General features: G+C 37.0%; 1 protein-coding gene across 1 annotated transcript in view; it reads left to right on the top strand.

Moving 5' to 3' along the window:
* Positions 1-23,684, top strand: part of Imp (IGF-II mRNA-binding protein) — a 243,117-nt gene extending 219,433 nt beyond the window's left edge. The window contains exons 14-15 of the mRNA XM_090390190.1: positions 5,486-5,599; positions 20,730-23,684. Coding sequence (XP_090246316.1) covers positions 5,486-5,599; positions 20,730-20,852 — 237 coding nt within the window. The 3' untranslated portion in view covers positions 20,853-23,684. The remainder of the gene's footprint in view (positions 1-5,485; positions 5,600-20,729) is intronic.
* The last annotated feature ends 852 nt before the right edge of the window (positions 23,685-24,536 follow it).

Below are 24,536 nucleotides of genomic sequence, written 5' to 3'. Positions count from 1 at the left end.
AATACAGATAACACTCCTTTAACACGCTAGTTTGGTTCCTACAAAATCTTGTGTAATGTGAAACAGTGTTATACGGGACTAGAACCAGTACAAAAAGGAGGGTGGCTTCCACTACCAAAAATAAATACACATTTATATATATATATATATATATATATATATAGTTTGATTGCTTAGATGAATTAAACTTTAGTGTCTATTTTCCATTGGGTATTAGGGTGTATCCTGAACAGGAGATTTTGTTAGCATTTCAAGTCTAACATATTCCTAGGGGTCTGTGGTGGCGTTCAGATTATATAATAAAAAGTTAGTTCTAATACTAATTATCTAATTTTAATTAATGTTATTAATCAATACTAAACAATACTAAATAACATTCCCTTATCTGGTCATCTATCCGCTACTTCTTCAGGGGCTTTGAGCGGATCGATAGCCAGTTTTAAAGGAATGTCTCATAATTACCCGTTTCTGTTAACTCCTTATCAGTTTTGCCTTATTAGTGAGATTTTTTATCTCCTTTAGATTATTTAATTTATTAAATTTATTAAATAATGATATTTTTATGCTAATTTGTCTTTAAATTTTTGAATATTTTTAATACTTAATTTAGGAATTCAGCAAACTGGTATAGGAGAAACAAAGCCCAACGGGTAATTATCGGAATAAGAGAGTGGAGCTATACTTATCTGTCCGGTGGTGGTGGTGGTCCTTCAGTAAAAGAGGGGTTAGCTCTTGTTCACTGTTTGTTTCATTCTTGGTTTGGTTTTTATTGCGCAGTCACGTCTATTGTTGCTTGATATTGTTGTAAGGTGATATTTTAGTAAGTCTTCCGATAAGTGGGTTGGTTCCTACGTCAGCCGGGGTGCGGCCTGGGTGGGGGGTTTTTGTTTCCGTTTTTAAACTCCGTGGTGAACATTAATTTGAATAAAATGTGATATGTTTGTATTATATTTACAAGCGTTATTTATTGTTATTTACATAAGTTGGTTTGCTATCCCTTTGGACTGGGCCGGTATAGCTTTTCTAAGGCATAAATATATAATATATATATATATATATATATATATATATATATTATATATATATAACTATCGGAAACTTAATTTTCATAGTAGTAATAAGTTAATATTTTAACTATTATTTTTATAATAGTAGTAACTTAAATAGTAACTGAACAAATGTCTTACCTTACAAACTGTTATACTTATATGCCAGATAATGTACATTCATTCAATTTTCTTCCTCTTAATTGCTGCTAAGCACAATCTCTTCTGCAGCATCTAGATTTCGTGTACCTTCTGCTGCTCTTTAAACGTCATGATCTGCATACTTTGAAGTCAATTTTTGTATGGTCTCTAACATGACCCAAGTTCAGTAGCACAGAACCTAACCCAGTGATCTCCCAGCAAAATATAGTGGACCCCTAGTTTAAAGATAAAGCACAAATTTACCTTTATTACCTTGCCAATTAACAAAGTTAAATGATATGTGAAATCAGAAGAATAGTTTCCAGTTAGCAAAATAAAAATAAATTTATGCTTACGTACGTAGCTTAATTGATATTGCTGTTCACTGACTTTTTTTTTTTTTTTTGTTGTTGTAAATTTAGAACAGTAAAAATGATAAGCAATTAATAACAAAACACTACATGCACAAGTTGCAACAAACATGATACGCATAAGTGACATGCATAGTAATGAGTTTCTGAAAAAAAATTTTTTTTTATAGGATTGAATATTTCATGGAAGGGGAAACACACTTCGCCATAATAACGTGAAAACCTGCAGAATTCCAGCTGTCGGTACTATTACAAATGTAAGAAGTTTACTACCCGTTTAGAAAAGACGGGTAGTAAACTGCACGGAAACTGAACTTGGCCTGTTATAACGTAAGAACACTCATCGGTGAAGACAGGATATTAGAGCTGGAAAAGGAATTAGAAAATGTGAATTGGAATATCATTGGTTTGGCTGAAACAAGAAGAAGAAACGAATCACTTATAAGTTTATCAAGTGGAAATCTGCTGTACACCAATGGAAACAGTGAAAGGAGTGAAGGTGGAGTTGGGTTTCTGGTCCATAAAGATTTTAAAAACAACATTTTGGAATTCAAAAGTACATCACCAAGAGTGTCAAGACTAATACTCAAGATTTCTAAGAGATACAAGCTAAAGATTATAATGATTTATGCACCAACATCGAGCCATGATGATGAAGAGGTTGAAGAAATGTACACCGAAATTGAGAGTCTTCTAGATGAGCAGAAAACCCACTACACTATTATTATGGGGGACTTCAATGCTAAGGTTGGAAAAAGACAAAACAACGCAGAAAGGGGAACTATAGGAAATTTTGGAATTGGTGAAAGAGGTGAAAGACTTGTGGAATTTGCAGAATCTCAAGGACTGTCAGTAATGAACACTTTTTTCAAGAAAAGGGTGAACAGAAAGTGGACATGGAAGAGTCCAAATGGATTAACTACTAATGAAATCGACTTCATCCTCACTAACAGAAGATATATTGTGAATGATGTTACCGTCCTGAATAAGGTAAATGTTGGAAGTGATCACAGAATGGTAAGATGTACACTTGATATAGATGTAGGAAAGGAAAGGAAAAAACTGACTCGAGTAAATAATACAAAGGTCTTTGAGATAACAGAAGAGGAGAAAAAGCAGTATGTACTGGAACTTAAGAACAAGTATGAGCTTCTGCAGACTGCTGAGGACCAAGATATCGACGAGGAATATTACAACTTTTTGAAAGTGATAAAGCCCAAGAAACCGATAGGGAAAAAGAAATCCAAAGAAGAAAAAATTAGTCAAGAAACACTTGTCATGATGAACCGAAGGCGACAAATGAAAAGCAAGAAAAACACTGACAGGGAGAAAATTGAGTATACTGAGTTATGCAAAGCCATTAGAAAGAGACTCAGAGAGGACATAAGAAGATTTAACACAAGAAAAGTAGAACAAGCATTAAGGGAAAACAAAGGATTTAAATCAGCAGCCATGAGCAGTAATACAGAAAGACAAATGATACTGAAACTGAAGAATAGCGATGGTGTACTTATAAACAGCAGAGAAGGCATAATTCAAATAGCAGAAGACTACTATAGAGAATTATACAAGGAGCAGGGGAATGATGCCAGCAGTGGGGAAGATGGATTGCAAAGTAGCAACACATACGACATACCCAATATTCTTCCTGATGAGGTAGAACATGCATTGAAGAAAATGAAGAATCAGAAAGCCCCGGGGGAAGATGAAGTTACTGTAGAGTTGTTAAAATTGGGAGGAAGAGACATAACACAAAAACTGGCAAGGCTCTTCACAAAGTGCATTAGAAAAGGTGTGACGCCTAAGCAGTGGAATAATGCAATCATAGTTTTGCTGCATAAGAAAGGAGATAAATCAGAAATTGGAAATTATAGACCAATTAGCTTGTTATCCCACATCTACAAGTTGTTCACAAGGGTCATTACTAACAGATTAGAAAGAATACTTGATGAGAATCAACCAAAAGAGCAAGCTGGCTTTAGGACAGGATTCTCAACTATGGATCACCTTCACGTAATATCACAGCTAATGGAGAAAGCAAATGAATATAAAACACCATTATGCCTGACATTTGTGGATTATGAAAAGGCATTTGACTCCATACAGCATAAGGCAATGTTTCGGGCACTGGAAAGACAAGGCATAGATTCTCCATATATTATGATTTTGAAGAAAATATATGAGAGTGCTACCTCCTTTATTAGACTAGACAAAGACAGTAGCAAATTTAAAATCGAGAAAGGAGTTCGACAAGGAGACACAATATCTCCGAAGCTGTTTACTGCTGCCCTTGAGGAAGCTTTCAGAAGATTAGACTGGTCGCAGAAAGGAGTCAATGTGAACGGAGAGTACCTAAACCATTTACGATTTGCAGACGACATTGTGGTCATAAGCCATGATCCCAAAGAATTAGAGGAAAATCTTAATCAGTTATGCACAGCTAGTAAGGATTTTGGACTAAAGATGAATATGGCTAAAACAAAAGTAATGATGAACAAGTATGCCACAGAAAGGGAAATAATGATTGAAGGAGCAGTAATTGAAAAGGTGGAGTCATATACTTATCTGGGACAAGTTATTAGCTGTAATAATGATAAATGGCTGGAAGTCAAGAGAAGAATAAATTTTGGATGGATAGCATTCAGGAAATATAGTCACATACTGAAGAGCAATATCCCAGTTTGTCTGAAACGTAAAATAATGAACCAATGTATACTCCCCACCATGACTTATGGAAGTGAAACTTGGGCACTCACCAAAAGAATGGAGGAGAAGCTGAGAACTACACAGCGAAGAGTGGAACGAATCATATTGGGAATCAGACTGTTAGATAAGAAGAGAAACACTTGGATTAGGCAACAAACTCAAGTAAAGGACATTCTTATCAAAACTAAAGAACTAAAATGGTCTTGGGCAGGACACATAGCTCGAAGACATGATGACAGATGGACTAAGAAAATAACAGAATGGTACCCAAGAGGAGCTAGAAGAAAACCTGGAAGACAAAGGCGGAGATGGATAGATGAAATTCATGAGTTTGTGGGTAGTAAATGGATGTCCAGTGCTCAAAACAGAAGGAACTGGAAAGTTGCTGGAGAGGCCTTCATCCTGCAGTGGATTGAAAATGGATGATGATGATAGAAAAGACCAATAAACTGGAAACTGCAAATTGTTTTGTTTTATTGTAGTGACCTCTAGAAATATGCTTTAGAAAAATATCATGAAGGTGATAATGACTAGTGAGTCAACAGCAGGGATTCACAAAAAGAATGGAAACATTGAAATTACGTCTAACATAATAGCTGGGTTTTCCCAGCACAAAAGTGCAAAAATAGTGTTATAAGAGATTTCCTGCAATTCTCAAACAGTATTAGAGCGAAACTGTGTTGTAGAATTACCGTGTAATACCATGATTACCCGTAAAGTAAAGTGCAGCCATTATCAACTCACTGCAGGATGGAAGCCTCCTCAACAATTCATGCTGAGGGAAAATGAACCATAATCTGCCACGCTGGTCCAGTGCGGGTTGGCAGATCGACCGTATTCAACAATCAGGGGCTAGAACCCCGGTCTACTCAAAGAGCGTGTGCTACTGCACTCCCGCTCCTGCCCACTCGGCTACGGAGGCTGTGATTACCCGTAAGTGGTTTTTAAATCTACCACTGTAACTTGTAGTTAGTTCACACTGCTTAATAGTTGGATCTGGATAATTTAAAAACCTGCTTTCATTTTGAAAGTTATTTTGTAAGTATTTATTCTGGATCATTCAATTCAATAAAATCTTAGGAGTGCATTCATAAAGAGGAATTCATAACTTTGGAAATTAAAGTAAATTATATTTTTAATAGACATTGCCTGAATGTGTAGTTAATCAGTAAGTGATAGTGTGGTACACACAACTGAACAGAAATTATATTTTGATACTAGGTCAGAGAGCTTCAGAGGCTCACTCATGCTATTATTAAACTTCCTGAAGAAAGTGACAGCACTAGCAGTGAAGAGACCCCCGTCCATATTATTGGTGATTTCTATAGTACACAGGTAAGCACATAGAACTTAGTTGTCATTCATTACCAGTCTTGTGTTATTTTCAGTTTAGTTTAATTATGTTGACAGAGGTTTTAATGAATGTAACATTTAAAGTTTACACTAATCATAATGAAGTGATCTGGTAGGGGTGAGGGACTTTGCATTAGCAGTGGTTCACCATAAACAGAAAGCATTAAAGGTGAAATACAGGTAGTTTACGAGTTAATTTGTTCCTAGCACTTGCTCATAAAGCGGGGGAATAAAAACCTCGTGAACCGAGAATTTATTTCTCATAGATGCAATGTTAAAAACCGGGGTTATGTACTTGGTGATGAAATTTGACCATAATAATGTTAAATAAAGGTCAATAAACAAATATTTATGCTTAAACAGTGATTTACTTATCAAAAGAAATGAAAACTGCCTTTAAAATCAAGAAAATTACAATAATAAAGAAATTTATGTCATACAAATGTTAAAGAATGTTTATAGTTTTTGGTTTTTTGGAAGCACAAGGGGTTGTCTTGTTCATCAGAAATGCTTCAAAATTCATTTGTTTCCAAGACAGTCTTCTATTTTCTTTATAAATTTCACTATAGTATGCATAAGCATTTTTGAAATCTGTAGCAAATTTTTTTAGTTCTTGAAATTTGAATCTTGTTACTCAAATCTCAGTTGCTTTTTCTATGCGTTGAAAAGCTTCATCAAGCCCCTTGAGAGTGAAGGAAGGAACAAGAGTTTCAAGAGTTTCTGCTGTTTGCTTATGATCTCATTTTGTTTCCAGTGAAATAAGACAAGACATCAAAAATAAAGATCAACACAACCACTCTTTGTAATGTCAGCCTGGTAACTGCTTTGTTATGTGAGTCAGTGAGATACTCTAGTCTGCCTGAATGCATAGTGATACTGTATTATAGCTAAGTGCATGGTTTGAAATGCCATATTTATCAATGTTTAGCATTTATTTATTGCAATTAATGTTCATATTTTCAATTTTGTGGATACTTGATTTTTTTTTTTTTTTGAAAAAAAAAAAAAAAAAAAAAAAACCTCATGAAGTGGGAATTGCCTGTACATCTTTTAGTGTCTTTAGGCCAAAAATTAGGCTTAAACGCATAGCTGTTATGATTGTTGAATACTGACAGTTTTGTAGACTACCAGAAATGTAGTTTAAGGGCATTGTAGGTAGCTTGTTGAACAGATGTGTAATGACAATCTAGTTTCATTGTTTCTAAGTTAGAAGTCAGTGCAACTTAAATTATGGCTTAGCTTAAATTTTGATATATCTGGAATAAGTCGATAATCAGAGGTTGATTAACATTTTAGATTCCTCATTTGAGATGTTTCAAATGATAGCATTAAAAATTGCCAAAAATTCCTAAATATACTTTGCAGGGGGAAAGCGGGGGAACAGGCACCTTAACATTACTCACTTGACCTTTTATTCCGTAGTGCTAGTACAGAGCAAGAAGCCAAGTGAAGTGGCCTTGTTGCACCTTTTTCTCCAGGGTGAGCTTCAAGCCTACTTCACTTGACTGATGTGATTTTTGGAAGCAGTCTAAATAGTACATCCATCATAAGCTGAAGCAGGCACCTGCTCTCATCCATTTGAAGGCTGAATGGGCACATACAGCCTTTATGTTGACATGAAATATAGCTGATTAGAGATGATCGCAAGTCACTGCTATTAAATTTTTAACATTGGTGTAATTTTTAGATTTAGAAAAAGGTAAAATTAATTGGGAGCAGTTTTTTCTTGGTTATTTGTAATTTGAATACTACTTATTTCTTTCATTGATCCTGAGTGCTAAAACTTTCTAGTGAATGCGTGATTTACAGCTCAATTTTGAGCTCTCTACAGGAAATATTCTTCAGGGAGCTTATTTCTGTAAAAGAAAAATTAAGACCTCCCCAGGTTCACTTGCACGTGGTGAACAGCTTAAAAAGGAGGAAAATCACTTTTGCTGTTTACTCATTAACTAAACCAACCACTAATGTACTAACTTCCAGTGTTTTAGCATTAGCAAAGGCACATGATTCAAAAAAGCAAGCTTATATTGCGTCAGCATAAAAAAAAAAAAAAACCCCAACCCCGTCCACTCGCTCCAGATGTTTGTCAAGTTCTGCCTTGAATCTATTTAAGCTATCAACTTCTACAACGACAGATGGAAGTCTGTTCCAGCAATCAACCACCTGCTGGCTAAAGGCAAACTTCTGCACATCTATCCTACAACCGTCTTTCCTCAATTTTAATTTATACCCTCTCAGGTGATTATTCTGAGCAAGAGGAAGAATCCCATCAGCATTGAGCATGCTCAAACCATTCAAGGTGTTATACACCTCAATCACATCACCTTGCAGGTGCCTAGAGTCCAGACATTGTAATTTGCAAAACTTGAAGCCTTTCTTCGTAAGAGCAACCCTTTGTTCCATTCATCTTGTTACCCTTCTCTGTACTTGTTCCAACAGCTCTGGACGCCTCCGTAGCCAGGTGGGAAGGAGCAGCAGTGCGTAGCACACACTTCTTGATTAGACCGGGGTTCAAGCCTGTCACCACCAAATACGGAGCATGCGGAAAGGTCAGGGAAAGACTACCGCATTTCCCAGAGCAATATGGCTTTAGTTGCTAATGCTCCTAAAAACAAAAAAACCAAACAAACCAACCAACAGCTCTACATCCTTAAAATGAGGCCTCCAGACCTGTATACAGTACTCAAGGTGTAGTCTGACCATTGCCTTATACAAGGGGATAATCACCTCCTTATCCCTACTAGAAAAATTCCTGTATATCATTGACAAGACACCATGAGCTACTCTTGCAGACCGTCTGCACTGCTCAGAAAACTTCATATCTGCCTGCACAATTACCCCAGGTCTTTTTCATTCTCTAATCAGTGTGGTACCACAGAGTTGATACGTTACTCTGGGATTACTGCATCCCATATATAGTACTTTACATTTGTCAATGTTAAACTTCATTTGCCACCTCTCAGCCCATCTGCTCAACTTTTCTGTATCCTGTTGCAGCAGTGTACTGTCATTAACAACCCTGCCAACCTTTGCATCATCTGCAAACTTGGACATTAAGCCTGATATACCATCATCAATATCATTTATAAATACAGAACACAACAATGGACCCAACACTGAACCCCGAGGGACTCCACTAATAACATTAGTCCACGATGAGCAGTGTCCATTGATTACCGCTCTGTCTTCTCCCACTCAACCATCCCTTTATCCATAGCAGCAATTTGCCTCCAATGCCACACTGCTCCAATTTGTGCAGCAGTCTTCCATATGCAACAGTATGAAAGGCTTTTCTAAAATCCAAATATGTGATATCAAAGTTATTCTTTGCATCCAGTTCATTTGTGACTACGTCATAGTATCCAATCAAATTAGTCAGACAAGATTTCCCCTTAACAAACCCATGCTGTGTCCGAGCGATAACGGAAGTCTTGTTTAGATGATCCTGCAATGCTTCTTTAACCAGTGCCTCCATTAATTTCCCTGAACAGAAGTTAAACTAACAGGTCTATAATTATCTCTCTCTCTCTCTCTCTCTCTCTCATTGATCCTCCTTTGTGGATTGGCGTCACATTTGCACATCTCCAGTCCATGGGTACTTTCCCTGAGTCCAGGGAAGCTCTCATAAATATGGCTAATGGTTTGCTTACTTCTTTTGCCACCTCCTTTAATATAACTGAATAGATTCCTTCCACCCTGGGTGTTTATCTTCAACAATTTATCCTCCACTTTACTCTGTTATTACAAGATTATCTATCTTACTGCCAAAGTTGAATACACCTGGCATTCCCCTCATTTGTGAATGTCGATGCAAAATATTCATTTAGTTTGTTAGCTACCTGAGCAGGATCATTAACAGTTGAACCATTGATATCAAGTGGGCCAATCTGATTCATCCCCTTTCTTCTAGAGTTTATATAAGTAAAGAACTCTTTGCTGTTTTTCTTTGCATCCTTTGCCAAAGATTTGTCGTAATCTGCCTTTGCCTGCCTAACCTTCTTTGTAACTTGGTTACAGACCAATTTATATCTATCATAGGCTTCTGTGTCACATGTTAATTTATATGTATCCCATGCATTTTTCTTCTGTCATGTGCCTAATTAGTTCATCTGACATCCATTTAGGCCTAAGTCTTGAACAATATTTCTTTGTTGGTATGAAAAGCCTAGTAGCTTTCAAGATTAATTCTTTGAATGCTTCCTATTTTGAATTTGCTGTTGGTAGCATCAGTTGGTCCCACCGTATAGAATTTAAATACAGTCTCAGACCACCGTAGTCACCTTTACGGAAGCAAAAACCCTTCCCTTTCGATGGTAGTTACCTCTTTGAGTAAATCCCACTTCAGCACACTGATCACTGCCACCTAGTGGTTCCTTTATCTGCAGATTCTTGATGCATGAAGAATCATTACTGATAATCAGATCAAGAGTAATACTCCCTCTAGTTGCCTCCCGAACATGCTACTGTAGAAAACAGTCATCCAATAAATCCACAAAAGCCTTTCTAGTATGTGAGTGACCAAATCACAAATTCCAGTCAATATCTGGAAATTAAAATTCCCCATTATAAGACACTCTAATTTATTGGCCACTCTATTTCTTGCACAATTGCTCATTATACTCATCAGAATAATTAGGCCTAACACACACACACACACACACACACACACACTTTCCTTTCCCAGTGCTTATGTCACACCAAACAGACTCAAAATTACATTGTCCACCAACATCAATTGGATGCACTTCCTTAAATTTTGTTTCTCTTAACTGACAGCATAACTCCTCCTCCTTTCCTGTCTCGTCTATCCTTTCTGTACACATTGTACTCCCCAAATTCCAGTTCTGCACTGCTTATGTCTGTGTGACACCATGTCTCTGATATCCCAACAATATCTTCCTTTGATGTCTTGACTAGCACTTCAAGCTCATCGAATTTATTAACTATACTCCTAGCATTGGTGTACATGCAAGTATGCATGCACCTGGCGTCTCCGTAGCCAGGTGGGAAGGAGCAGCAGTGCGTAGCACACGCTTCTTGATTAGACTGGGGTTCGAGCCCGTCACCACCAAATACGGAGGATGCGGAAAGGTATCCGCATTTCCCGGAGCAATATGGCCTTAGTTGCTAATGCTCCTAAAATCCAAATAACAAGCATGCACCTGTTTGTACTCTTAGTTACCCTAACACAGCCCATGTATTTACTTGTTCCACTATGATTCCCAGCAGTCCTGGAATTTCCCATTGCCTTGCTTTCCTGGCTGCTGCTCAGTTGCATTTCAATAGAAGTAGTGCAAGAATCACTTTTACCTCTGCTAGCGGCTACTGTTAATCTATTAATCCGTGTAACTCCCCCAAGCTAGCAGTTTCCGACCCACCTAACTTTGCCTTGATAGCATCAGAAAATATTCTTGCACTCTTTCTATTTAAGTGTATCCCATCCCTGTAGAAGCAGTCTCTCCTGTTAACAAGCACAGACCAGGCTGAGAAAAATTCTACCCCTTGAGCCTTGCACAATCTCTCCAGGGCCGAATTGTTTGACAAGGCTCTCATCATATACTCCCTCGTATCATGTCTGGGCAGAATTGCAGACACTTTCAAATTCAACCCTAACTCATGGGTTTTTTTCAGCTTTGTCTTGTACTTGTTAAGTAATTCTCCCTCTTAATATCGTTAGTGCCAATGTGTACAACAATATCACCCTTTGTGCCTTAAAGGATGACATCTGCCCTACAACGTCAACCTTTGCCCCTGGCAGACATACCTTGGTCCTGTTCCATCTATCCTTTTTGCACAATATGTTCCCTCTTTCCCTGACAATAGTCACCTACAACAACTAGTTCCTTTGGGACAGTGCATTCTGCTTTGGGGGTTGCCTCTGTGTTGCGTGATGTTTAAGTACAAGCTCTGGCATGGATGTGGGCAGCCGAGAGGTTGATGGGCCCTCAATTTAAATCCTTTGTAGGCATCCACTCTGTTCTTCAAGCTCTCATATAATCCCATAATAATGCCGAGTTGGCGCCTGATTTCCTCGCACTCCTTACATCGTGTGCACACAAAGACATTCCCTTTGGCAATATCATGTCCCGTTCCTAATTGTTCCACAAACATCAAACAAGCAGTGCATTTTAATAGACTGTGATTCAGAGGACCCTCCCCCCCCAGCACTTCCACTAGTTTGAGTCTTTTGCTTGCTTTGCTGCTCTGGTCTGAGTCATGATTTCTATTCACGTTCAATAAAATTCCAATACAAAATATAACCCTAAACCTAATCTCAATGCAGTTATAACACTATATATATGTATTTCGGTATCGAATATTATTTCCGAGTTACTTTATATGACTTTCTTATCCCCTGTCAACTTATGTATTAATTTATGATATTATGTTTGTATTAACTAGGTAGCTATATTTATTTAGTGAAAGTACAATTCAGTTGACAATGAAATTTAATAATATTAATAAATTTTACTGATTAATTGATATTACTATATTCACTATCTAGTTTTCCGTTAAACCTTGCACTAGCACATGTATCGTATAACAATGTCGGCAAGTTAGAATGGCTAATCTATGGACGCAATGTATTATTTACTTTCCAAATTGTGCTATCTAAATTTAAAATAAACCACTGAGCTTGACTAGGTTGTAGCTACTTATAGAAAATAATTATGTCAATAAAGTGGCTAAGTATAATTAAAAACTTTTGTTTGCGGGAGCTGCAAAACCTGTCCACACGTGGATTTGATACCCTTACTGATACTGGTCACTAGTTTGTGGGTTAGGCCAGTCCCCAATGCTAAAAGGATTAAACCTAGATATCAATGTATTTCCACCACTTGAACCATCAAGCTTTCCACATACTGACTTATGAAGCTTGACCATGACCCCTTTTGCTTCCAAAAGACAAACAATTTCCAATATTCCCAGGATTCAATTCTTTGTGAACCCAACTTGTGAGCAAGCTCTGACCTTTTACTATTCAGATATGTCTAGAAAATGCAGTAGGATTACACGAAGTTGATGCTACTCCTTAATGAAAGCAGCTGGTGTACACCTGTGTTTATATGTCCCAAATTCGTACCTAGCAGCGGTACGAAAGTAATGCCTCCTATTTTTTTCCTAGGAAAATTTAGTTCCTTCAGCTATGCCTTTTATGTTAATTAATTCTCACTCATTAATAAACACTTATTTTCCCACCAAGTCACCATTTTCTATGCATGCCCCTCTCTGAGTCAGATACTGCATTCTAATTCTGTAAAAGTCCTTACTCTTGCTCCAGAGGGCTTTGAAAATACTATGCTTGAGCTGGTCTCCATCCACAAAATGGGTTCCACAGACTTGCATCCTTCAGCAGGCTGAAGAGGTGATAGTCGGAAGGTGCAAGATCTAGGCTGAGAGTGGTGAGAAAGAACAGTGCACCCCACTTTTGCAATCGCCTCCATCTTGCTCAGACTGGAGTGGGATCGTGCACTATCATGGAGAAGAACCTCATTTGTCCAGTCAAACTCTAAGAATGTGAGCTTTCAATATTTCCACATTGATCTGAGTTTGTGGTGCCACACTCCAAGAAGTCCACAAGCAAGACCCCATCCTTTTCCCAGAACACTGTTACCATGACCTTAGTGGCAGAAGGCTAATTTGAATTTCTTGTGAAGTGAATTTTGATGGTGCCATTCCATTGACTGTTCGTTTCGGGGTCATAATGGTGGACCCAGGTTTCATCCCTGTGACTGCATGAAAGAAAAACTTCTCCTTCACTCTTGTAGTGGAGAAGTGGCACTGGAGAAATTCCATACAGGTGACTTTCCGTGCTTCTTTGTGCTCATGTGTCAGCATTTTCAGGACACACCGGGTGCAAACCTTGTAGCCTTAGTTCCTTTATAATGATTATCACAGCAGGTTTCCCATACCTAATGCATTGCAGAATTCTTGTGTTGTGATACAGTGGTCCTCTTTGATCAGTGCTTTGATCCAGCTCTTGTCTGTGGTCACCAACTCTACTGGCCAGCCACTTCGGGGCTTGTGAACAATGTCACTTTCCACACTCTTAAAGTGTCAGACCCAACATCTGACTACTCACATCTACAGGATTGTCGTCATAAACATTTTTGACTTGTATGAATTTTGATAGGTGTCACTTCTTACTTGTTAAGAAATTCAGTCACCACTCTTGCTGGATACACACCTGTAATATCCTCCATTTTGACCTATCCATGTGCTGCACTCTTGAGACCGATCACAGTATGGTGAAATTTCACCATACTGAGTAGCAGTATGGTGAAACTAGAGACCTCTAGTGACCACCCAGTGCCATGTAAAATGATGTATGGCACTACATTTGAAAGCAAAAATTTAGGAGGCATTACATTTGTACCGGTCCTTGTTTATTACAAATGCAAAGATTTGGTCCCTTCCAGACCATATGCAGAGGTATTGTGACAAACCATTCATGAAGAGAATGTATTACGACATCTCCATAATGTCTCAGCTATAAGGGCAATCATTTTTGGACAATTTGTGGGGGGGGGATACAAAAAATTATAATACTGAAAAGAATGGAATTGTCAGGAATGAAATGTCAGTAAAAGAAATAAATATCATGCAAGCAGATATTGTTGGATTGAAACAACATCCAAGTTGTTCAGACATTGGCCAATGAAAGTGAAATTGTAATGGCTTCATGCAAAAGATGGCATGTATTCTGGTTGTATCTTCCATTTTCCCTAGGCGAAAAAAGGGGGCCAAACATGACTGTTGCAAGAAAACTGCTCATGAAGATGATAGCCAAAATTGTGGAGCAATATTGTGGAGGTTTTCAGTGTTGCAATAAACTAACTGAACTTCTCAGATGACTCCCCAAGATCAAAAATTGGACCTTAAACTACTCATAGATGTGTAACACTCCTAGTTGACTCAAGGAGTCATTCTAGATTTTTTTTTCCACTGAAAAGTTTAGAAGCTATTGCCACATGTGTAGTAAATGAAATTGCCTCAACATTAGTCTGTCTGACTTCTCTCTGATCATTCTAGTACCACTTGAGAACTTCTTAAGATGTTGGGCTGCAATTGCTATCCTTCCTGTTTATTGTGGCATGGATGCTGCTTAAATGGACCATCCATTGTTGAGGTTCTTTCATTTTGGACAGATGAGGACAGCTCACTGACATGTTTGGCAGACAATATCTGACATTACTGAATACTGGCTTGCCAAATGATACAGTAAAAACTCGTTAATTTGAAGTATATGTACAAGTTCAGAACATCTTCGTATTAATTAATCAAGAGATTTTTAATCATTCTTATTAACACTACCTTGTTAATTTCACAAATATACATGGTCTCAGTTCCAATCTCAGGGAAATCCATTTTCACTCAGTCTACCAAATACCACGTACTTTTCCTGACAAACCCAATTATCAGTTGATTCAACCACTGCTCATCTCAGTTGTCCGAATTATTTGCTGTATGATTCCTTTCACTTCAAAGGTGGTGCTTATGCATATGTCCACTTTTTAATATTCCTTGTCAGAGACAGTAATTTAGAATCTCCATTTTGATCTTCTCTGGTGTAAAATCTCTTTACCACATTGTCATTCTTTCTCCCAGCTCTACTAATCACTTTTTTTATGTGAACCCCAAACACGAGAGGTATTAGAACCTATAGGTTGGAACTTGGAAGAAATACTTGGAACTCTTCTCTTTGAAACTTGACTTTCTCCATTCCAACTTTCCTGATGAGTAATTTTCCTTGGTGATTAATGTTCACAAATTCAGATGGCTTCTGTTATCTAGTCACATGGATATAGCTGGTCAAGAAGCCAAGGCATTTTGCAATTACTAATGACCTCGCACAGATTGTTCATTTACCAACCAGAATACCAGACTATGTTAACCACACAGCCAACACAATTGATCTCTTTCTCACAAACAATCCTAAGTACGTGGTTGTGGCGAGGAGTCCTCTAGGCACCTCAGATCACATCTTGATGGTCTCTTTTCCAATGGAGCCTTTCTCTCATGGCCATTCTCGATCTTGTGTTTGACATAACGAGAATGCAAAATGGATGATCTGCAAGATTCTTTTCCCTTTTTGGATTACTTGTTCAATTCTTATGTCAACATTTGCTCAGATTGCCATCAAAATTATTCTTGTAGGGATGAAATACTTTATTCCATATTCCACCTTCAAATCTTGTCCTTTATTGGAACCTTGGTTTTCCAATAAATGTGCTAAGGCATGCAAAATTGTAAAGCAGTTATTAATCAGTCCAAATGATTTCAAACTGGCTAAAAGTAGAAACCTTGCTTCTTGTCCAAATGGTCGAGCATTCTGGTTTCTTACCAAAACCATTCGTTGCAACTTTTGCCATCTCTGTTCCGACCTCTGTCAAAACCAGATGATTCTCTTGCCACTTCAGCCAAAGATAAAGCTGATCTGCTAGCATCCTACTTCTCTTCTAACATGTGTATTGATGATCTCGATAAACCACCTCCTACTATTCCCAGTACACTCCATTCACTGCAAGGTCTTCTGTTAAAATGATGTCAGAAGAATTTTGAACTGCTTGATGCCAAGAAAGTGCCAGGTCTTGATGGTATTTCTCCACTTGTTCTCAAAACCTGTGCTCCTGAGCTTACTCCTCTTTTGTGTTGTCTTTCTTCACTTTCTTATTCCACAGGTGGTTTCCCTTTGGCTTGGAAATTTGCTGCTCTCCAACCAGTTCCTAAAAAGGTGACAAATCCCTCCCAATCACTTATTCTCATTGCACTTAATACTTCTCTTTCTAACCTAATGGAGAAATCAATTAACTGCCGACTCTTGAAACTACCTAGAAATCTTCAATCTCATCAATGACCACCAGTATGGATTCTGTTACTGTCGATCCATTGGTGATATACTGGCTTATTTTATCCATCTGGATAAATTCAGTGGGAAAGTTTGGTTAAACTCAAGGAATTTCTCCTGATATTTCAATGGCTTTTGATTGTGTTTGGCATAAGGGTCTTCTAAATAAACTCCCATCGTATGGTTTGCTTTTTTTTTTTTTTTGTGATTGGGTATCTAGTTTTCACTGATCTCAGGTGATGGTAAATGACTGTCTTCTAACTTCTACACCAGGCCTGTTCCCACATCTGGGGCTGTATCCCAAAACCTCTCAGGTTTCTAGATTCCATTCAAAAGAGGACAGTTAGGTTAATTAATGACCCATCTCTAAGAAAGTCTTGCTACTGTGTCATAGACATTGTTTCTGCTGCATGCTTTTTCTGTAGTTACTTCTATGGGTGCTGTCCTTCTGAATTGGCTTCTATAATTCCTGCTCTCTCTTCTATATCACGCTGAACACATGCTACAACCAGTTAGCATCCTTTTACTGTCCAACTTCAAACTCACTGAACCAACGTTTCTTTTTCCTCATTTATTCCTCCAACACCTATTTTCTGGAACAAATCTCCTTTTTATATGTATTTCCTGAAAATTGCTATCTACAGAAATTCAAGTTTAATCTTCTAAGAAGTATCTTCTCAATCTTCAACCCATGCACAGTACTAAGTTCTATAGGCTCTAATGCTTCTATATTTAAAAAAAAAAAAAAAGGCAAAAAAGCAGAATCTTCATAATTCTCATTTAAACTAGACAGTTATTCATGAACATACAGTTAACAGGTTAACCCTTTGCAGTCCAACGTTGTGCTCACCACGGCATTGTAAAATTCTACTTCCAGTCTCACATCTAGCAATCCCAAAATTATTTAGTTTCCAATTATGGATGTTTTTTGTACTGTGCTGATGCAGTTATTGTGCTATCTGGAAACTAAAGCAATGTTTATGGTGGCAGGCAGTGCCCCCCCCCCCCACCTTTAAGTCTGTCGTCTCAACCAGCACAACTTGGCTTTTTAGATTATGAAATTTGTTTTCCCAATGTGCTGGCACAATTACTGTAGTGCTGTCTGTTTATACTTTATATAAACAACCTGAAAAACTAAATTGATGTTCATATTCAGTAATTAATGGCAGGCTCCTCTGACCAAAGTTCAATATGGAAACTCATGACCATTAGCCTTTCTGATTATAAAATTTGTATTCTGCTGTATTACCATCCATTTATTTCATATAAATCAATAAAAAAAAATGAATAAAAAAAACTGTTTATATTCAGTTTTTAACAGGTGGCATCATTTGTTATTGTTGAAGTCAAGAAATAACTTTTTCTGTGTTATGGTGAAGAATTTAGACATGCTCTCAAAATCTGCTGAAGACCTTTCTGATTAAGAAATTGTCATCTTTCTGAAGAAATTGAGAGAAGGAAATAGGAAACTTGCAAATAAGTTTTCTAACTGTTCCACGTGGTGTGTAGTAGTAGTATTAGTGGCATGTGATGTAAGAAAACAAGTGTTATGAGCTTATGCAGCATCAGCCAAAAAAAAAAAAAAAAAAATTTTTACACAATTCCCTCTAAATGTCCAGTTCCTCCTTAAATTTATTTAACCTATCAACTTACACAACAGATGGAAGTTTGTTCCAGCAATTAACCATCTGCCGGCTAAAGGCAAATTTCTGCACATCTATTCTAAATCTGTCTTTCCTCAATTTGAATTTATGCCCCCTTAGGTTTGTAATCTGAACGAGTGGAAGAATCCCATCAGAATTCAGTGTGCTCAACCCATTCAAGACCTTACACACCTCAATCAGATCACCTCACAGGTGCTTCCAGCTGCTGCAATTTGCAGAATTTAGACCTCTTTTGGTAATAGGATCCCTTCATTCCCCTCACCAATCTTGTTGCCCTTCTCTGTACACACTCAAGCAAATCCACATCCTTCCTAAAATGAGCCCTCCAGACCTGTACACAGTACTCAAGGCGTGGCCTGACCATTGCCTTATATAGAGGGATGATCACTGGGTGACTGGGTTTCAGTTTCACTAAATAAACCAAAAGGAGATTTTTCAGTTATCAACATGGGACTAAATGATATAAAGAATATGGTGTGGAGAATGGACAGACAGAATTAAATTTTTCAAGATTGTGTTTAACTGGAAAAGATCTGCAGAAATTTTGGTTTTTGCCTCTCTGATCACCCACAAAAGGACAAATGAGGAATTTAAAGCAGGGGCTCTAAAGTATTAAAAAAAATATATAAATAAGTCTCTTATCCAGATGGAAAATTTGTTGAATATTTTCTTCCAGGAAGAAATAATGCATTAGAGCTTTTAAGCATGTTATTAGCTTGTGTACACCAAAAAATAATTTTTGAACATTCACATTTCATCTAGTCATTCCCCCCCCCCCCCCCCCCCCCCCCCCGTTGTTAGAGCTGGCCTACATGGGGAAGGCAGACAGAAAAATAACAATTCTATAAAGAAATTCAGTGAATTTCTTCTGCATAACAAGATTGCCAAGTTTTGTGTTAGCTATCATTATACAGTTCGATCCATACAAGCTAGGTGTTAAAATAAGTACTCTTTTGGATATTTTTTGCTGTTTAATACTAGTAATCCAAGCAAAAATGTGACTTTGTTTTTATAGCAGATTTTCATGCTGTTAAAACAGTTTAATTTTGAACCTGAAGGTTTTTGTCTTAACTTTTTTTGGCAAAGTAGTATTGAAAACGAGAGGCTCCTGAAAGTTTCATAGTCAGTTTGTTTTGTAAATAGTGACTTAATTTGGGCACAAAAATATATTTCCACACATAATCAAGGTAAAATTTTACAACTGCAGTCAAATTTTACTTTTAAAGTTCTATCTACCTACGCTAAACTCTTGCTTTGCCACTCTAAATAACATCAAACTATTCAATTGTTCGTTCAAAAGCACTCTGAGTAGAGAATATATAGTCTTAATTAATATGAATAGTTGAGCAATACATTACACACAAAGTTTTTGGAGTACATTGGAAACTTAGACCTCTTTTCTCTCCCCCCCCCCCACACCTGGTGTAAACAAATTGAATTATGTGCACTTCTAATGCAAGTTAGTGACATTCTCCATGATTTTGTACCCTGTTCTTAGGGAACTGGTTAGGAAAATAGAATTTAATGGTGCTGTATAATGTCATATGATTAAATTTTGATAAACACTAGGACATTTTCATTACAACAATGTTGTCTGTAACGTTTGGGAGTCCTTTTTGAATTATGCAAGCTATTTGCAAGTTGAGGCCCAATTCAGACTTTGAATTTCATTGTAGACCTTTCAGATAGCCTGTATTGAAGCATATATTTAATAAACTCCTATATTGTTCCTCAGAAAATGGTTGAGACTTTGAAATGCTTTGCATTTCAAATAATCTTATATCGAATTGAGGATATACTGTATCCACCTCCCCACAGAATCAACCCCTGCAATTTTAATTCTCCACTTGCTTTTCTAGCCGTAAACCATATATAGAATGGATAGCACTGGATGATTCACTCAATAGCAGTTGCTATCCATTAACATGTAGAATTCAGGCAACCCACTCCATAAACACCTGAAACTCAATGTAAATTCACCAAAGCACTTTGGACAAGATACAACATGTCTCTTAACATTCAAATATTTTTGGTCCTATGCTATGGATGTCACTGAACACACCACAACTTAAATTTTAACTGCTGCAACTGTTACCCCTCCATAAGCCTAGCTAAAAAAATCTTTGATATACAAATCACTGGTGGAATGAAGGTTGCAATGCTGAAAAAAAGAGTGGGGGGGAAAGCATGGAACTTATTCTGCAAACACTATTATCATTACAAGAGTAGTAATGTTTTTCAGGTTTACTATAATTACTTAACTGTATCACATACATGGTGCCGAGTGTGGAGGCCTGATTTCAAAACCAAGGCAGTGTGACTAGTGGTACTATTTAAATTTTTTTTATGGGAGAAAGCTTTTAATTTTCTAACTTTAAAAATGACAAAACAGACCTTTAAAGTACCATCTGCTTGCAAACTAATACATTGATACAATATAATAATCTAAAATAATTTATGCAGCTCAGCCTTTTCACTTTGTAAAGTTATGGTAGATTAAAAATTTAAGGTTTGTATCTCATTCTTTCTCACTAACATTGATTTTAAAATTAAGATTTTTTTTTAAAAATGTGTTTTCCTGTCCTGTCATTTCTTTTAGGCTGCCCAACGTCAAATCAGAGCACTGGTTAGCAGAAACCAGCCCCCAGCACCTCGTCGCCCAGGGAATCAACCACCTCCGCCACCTCAACCCCAGTCACAACGTCCAGGCCAAAACAACTAAACATCCTGCCCTTGTGCTGCCATTTGACCTCCGAGATACCAAAGACAAGAATTCCAGCCACCAAGGAAGATGGCATTAGGGGAAGGGAATTGTCAAATAAGTGTTCCAAGACTAGTACGCTTTGTTTGGTTTCCAGGGTAACATATCACCAGTCTTGGGGTTAGCATTGTTCATATTGTCATTAAACCATTAATTGGTTAACATAGCATACACAAGCACACGTACATATATACATACATACATATACATAATCGTGTTGCTATGTTTTAAAGGGCTTTGATTTCCATTACAGTGTTGTTTAATGCATGGGAGGGCATGTTCATAACATGTAAAGTAAACTTGTTTATAACATTTTTGTAAGTAAAAAAAGAAAAAGGGGGATAATGGCAGTTTAGTTAGTGTAACAGATCATAGGACCACAATTGTTGATAGATCATGATCTTTATAATATTAGAGAAGTTTATTTTTGATACTTGTTGGAGAAACTTTTTGTTAATAAAAAAAAAATAAAAAAAAATTTATCAGGCAGTCTTTTCAAAGGGGAGTAAATATGTGGCCAGAATCTCCAGGTCATCGGGTTGTATTTGGTTTCTCCAATAAGCATTACATAAGTTTCAAACCTCTACTCATCCCTCTCAGATTAAGCCCATAAACCTTAGCTGTATTCTTATAAGAACATTAATCTGTATGCTTAAAGGTCAGTTCAGTACAGGCTGTTAACTCTTGAAATTCAATTTTACAAATGAATAAATGGAACACCAAACAAAGCTCTTTTGACCCCTCCAGGCATGAAATCTATTTTTATTCCTGTTTTTTGTTTTGGTCTTTCTTTTTTTTTTGTTTCCTACTCCATTTAACGGAAACAGTAGGGCAAGTGGTATCTGTGTAGGTCATAGTTATGTCATAGTCTGTAATGGTGAATCTGGCTGTAGCACATGGGCTGGACTTGCCTCCAATAATCTGTAGGGTGATTCATACCACTGTTTTGGAAGCAAAATATGCACACTAATGTGCATTTATACATAAATGCATATACACATCCACACATGCATTAATTTACAATACACTTTTTTAATATAAATAGCCCTAAGTTTGCAGTGTCACCCAACAGATGATTGAGGCATATGCATCCACTATGGAAGAAAAAATAAATAAATAAAATAAATTTAATCTGGAAAAAGCCTAAAGTTAAGTCTGGATTAAAAATGGTGACTGTTCCATTACAAATAAACAGGCACCGTGGATAATATCTTCTGGATGCAAAACTTCCCAAGTTCATATTTAATTTTTGGTAAGTTTACTACCTCACTAATTGTTATAAAGAATCACTGATTGTGATTATATACTGACACCAATGTCATCATGCATCTTGTTTTATGGCAGGCTTCATATTCTTCTGAGACAGGATATATATATATTGTACTAAGAAAGATATATATCTTGCTGTTGACATGTTGGTTGATGAACCACATTTTTTAAGGAATAAAGATTAATTACTATGTGCATAACTTGCACTAACCAGTACTTGGTTCTGGTTAGTTGCTCAACTGGACTTCTGATTTCTACAGTCCAAATAAAGTACTGCTTGAGTCTTCAACAGTGAACTTTAGACACAGAAGAAACTTAGTAAGTTCTGGTTAAGCTATGCACTGAATTTAGATAATATTGATACAGTGTGCATGTGGGTGTGTGTGCGCGTGTGGGTGTGGCTTAGAAAGAATGTAAGTTCAATCTGTACTCCAGTAGGGTATTCTGCTGTCGTGTAAGAAATTTAGTAACTATATCTCTACTAACTCAGATATAAACAGAAAACAGTGCACACACTACTGATCTCTAGTTGAATTCATTTGGTGGATAAATAGGTGCTCTGTTGTGAATTGCACTCCGGGTTTCTAACAGGTTAAAAGCTGTTGGAGATGCCACAGTATTTCTTTTAATTTCTTGGCAGTGACCATGTTTGAAAGAAAAAAAAATCTTTTTTTCCCCCCACTTGTGAAAGGTTTTAGAATGGTCCTATCTTAAATATTGGAAGTCTAACCTTTTCGTTGCACTGTCTATATCTTGATTTCGTAACTTGTGTTGACGGTTTATCATAAACAAAGAATAATAGTAGAAGATTTTAGTGTTTGCATTCTGTTGTATTCTGCTCTGGTATAAAGAACATTGTAGTAATTACCTCTTTAATCTGTTAACAGTGAATGTTGGTAATAAGAATGTTGAGTTATGTGAGGATACCCTAGATTTGGGGGAGAAGTCAGCTAGGCCCAGTATCTGTTCTTTAAAAGAACCATATATTTTACTATTGTGATGGAGAAGAACTGCCAAGAAATGCAGAACACACAGTTCTTTTAACAATCATAAATATTCTATCTCTCCAGCATTAATTTTGTCTTGAATATGGAATTAAGCTTGCAGAGTCTCTGCTCAGTGCCATACTTTGAATTTTGAAGGAAAAATGCCTTAATTACTATGCTGTAATTAAATATTAGCTATGTATTTACAAAAGCTGGAGTTGTTGTTGTAATGGCCCACTGAATTATTCATCCCATATCCTAGCGGAACCTCGCAGTACATTCTTCAGTCTTTTTTCCTTTTTTTTTTTTTTTAATTTTTTTGTTGGTTCTGTTAATGGAGGAGGTCAGTCATCACATCCCAGGAACATTTTTAAAAAACAGATGATAGTGGCGGCAGCAGCAATATTAATTAATAAATAAACAAACAAACAACCAATGGATTGTAAAAGCTGCTATGATTTGCCTTATCTGGCTGCCACATTTGAACTCCTCGTCTGTTTTTGACTTTTCTACAAGGAATTAAATTATTCTAGTTAAATTATTGTGTTGTGCAGTTTATTTTAGTTTGAAGAAACACAAACCCTGAAAACCATCATATAAAAAACACTAAATCACAGACTGAACACACAAGATTGAATTAGCAATTTACTGTAAATTTTTAATTGTGAAGTCAGTTAATAATCTGTGTTAGATATTGAATATTATATTTGAAAGTATAGTTGGCATAACTGGAATCAGCCTTTGAAAATAAAACATCTTTTGGTTGATATGTGCCCTCTCTGCTAGTATAAGTTTTGCTACTTGTTTTTTAGGCGCTTCTGTAGCCAGGTGGGCAGGAGCAGGAGTGCGTAGCACACGATTCTTGATTAGACCAAGGTTTGAGCCCGTGACTCCCAAATACGGAGGATGCGAAAGGTCGGGGAATGACCACCGCATATCTACCGGAGCAATATGGCCTTAGTTGCTAATGCTCCTAAAAACCAAACAAACATGTTTTCTAGAGCAATTGCTAGGTTCTCCCCGATTGTTAGAACTTATTTGATAGCAGCTTTAAAAACCTCTTGAAGAGAGCTCGAAAATAAAGTTGCCTTTCTTTGTTTTCTCATGGTTTAACTGCTAACCATTACTAATATTTTCTTGGTTACACCAGGTAATCCAACTGTTTTCTCATGGTGGAGCTAGAAATCTGGTTGAGTGGATGAGCTAATCCTGAGGGCTAACAAGAATCACATGAATCTTAAATTTTCTGCTAGTGTAATGATTTGTCATATGACTTCAAATTCCAAAGGAGTGAGAAGAGAAATGTATAAACAAGGTCTTGTGTGCTTTTTTGGTCCATTTCCTGACAGACCATTCAGAACTTTTTAATAAGTTGTGCTGCTCCACCTAA

Source organism: Mastigoproctus giganteus, chromosome 2 (assembly GCF_048544385.1).
Source record: "Mastigoproctus giganteus isolate SK-2022 chromosome 2, ASM4854438v1, whole genome shotgun sequence".
NCBI lineage: Eukaryota > Metazoa > Arthropoda > Arachnida > Uropygi > Thelyphonidae > Mastigoproctus > Mastigoproctus giganteus.
Note: the sequence above shows the minus strand (reverse complement) of the source record. Positions and strands in the feature narration are given on the sequence as shown.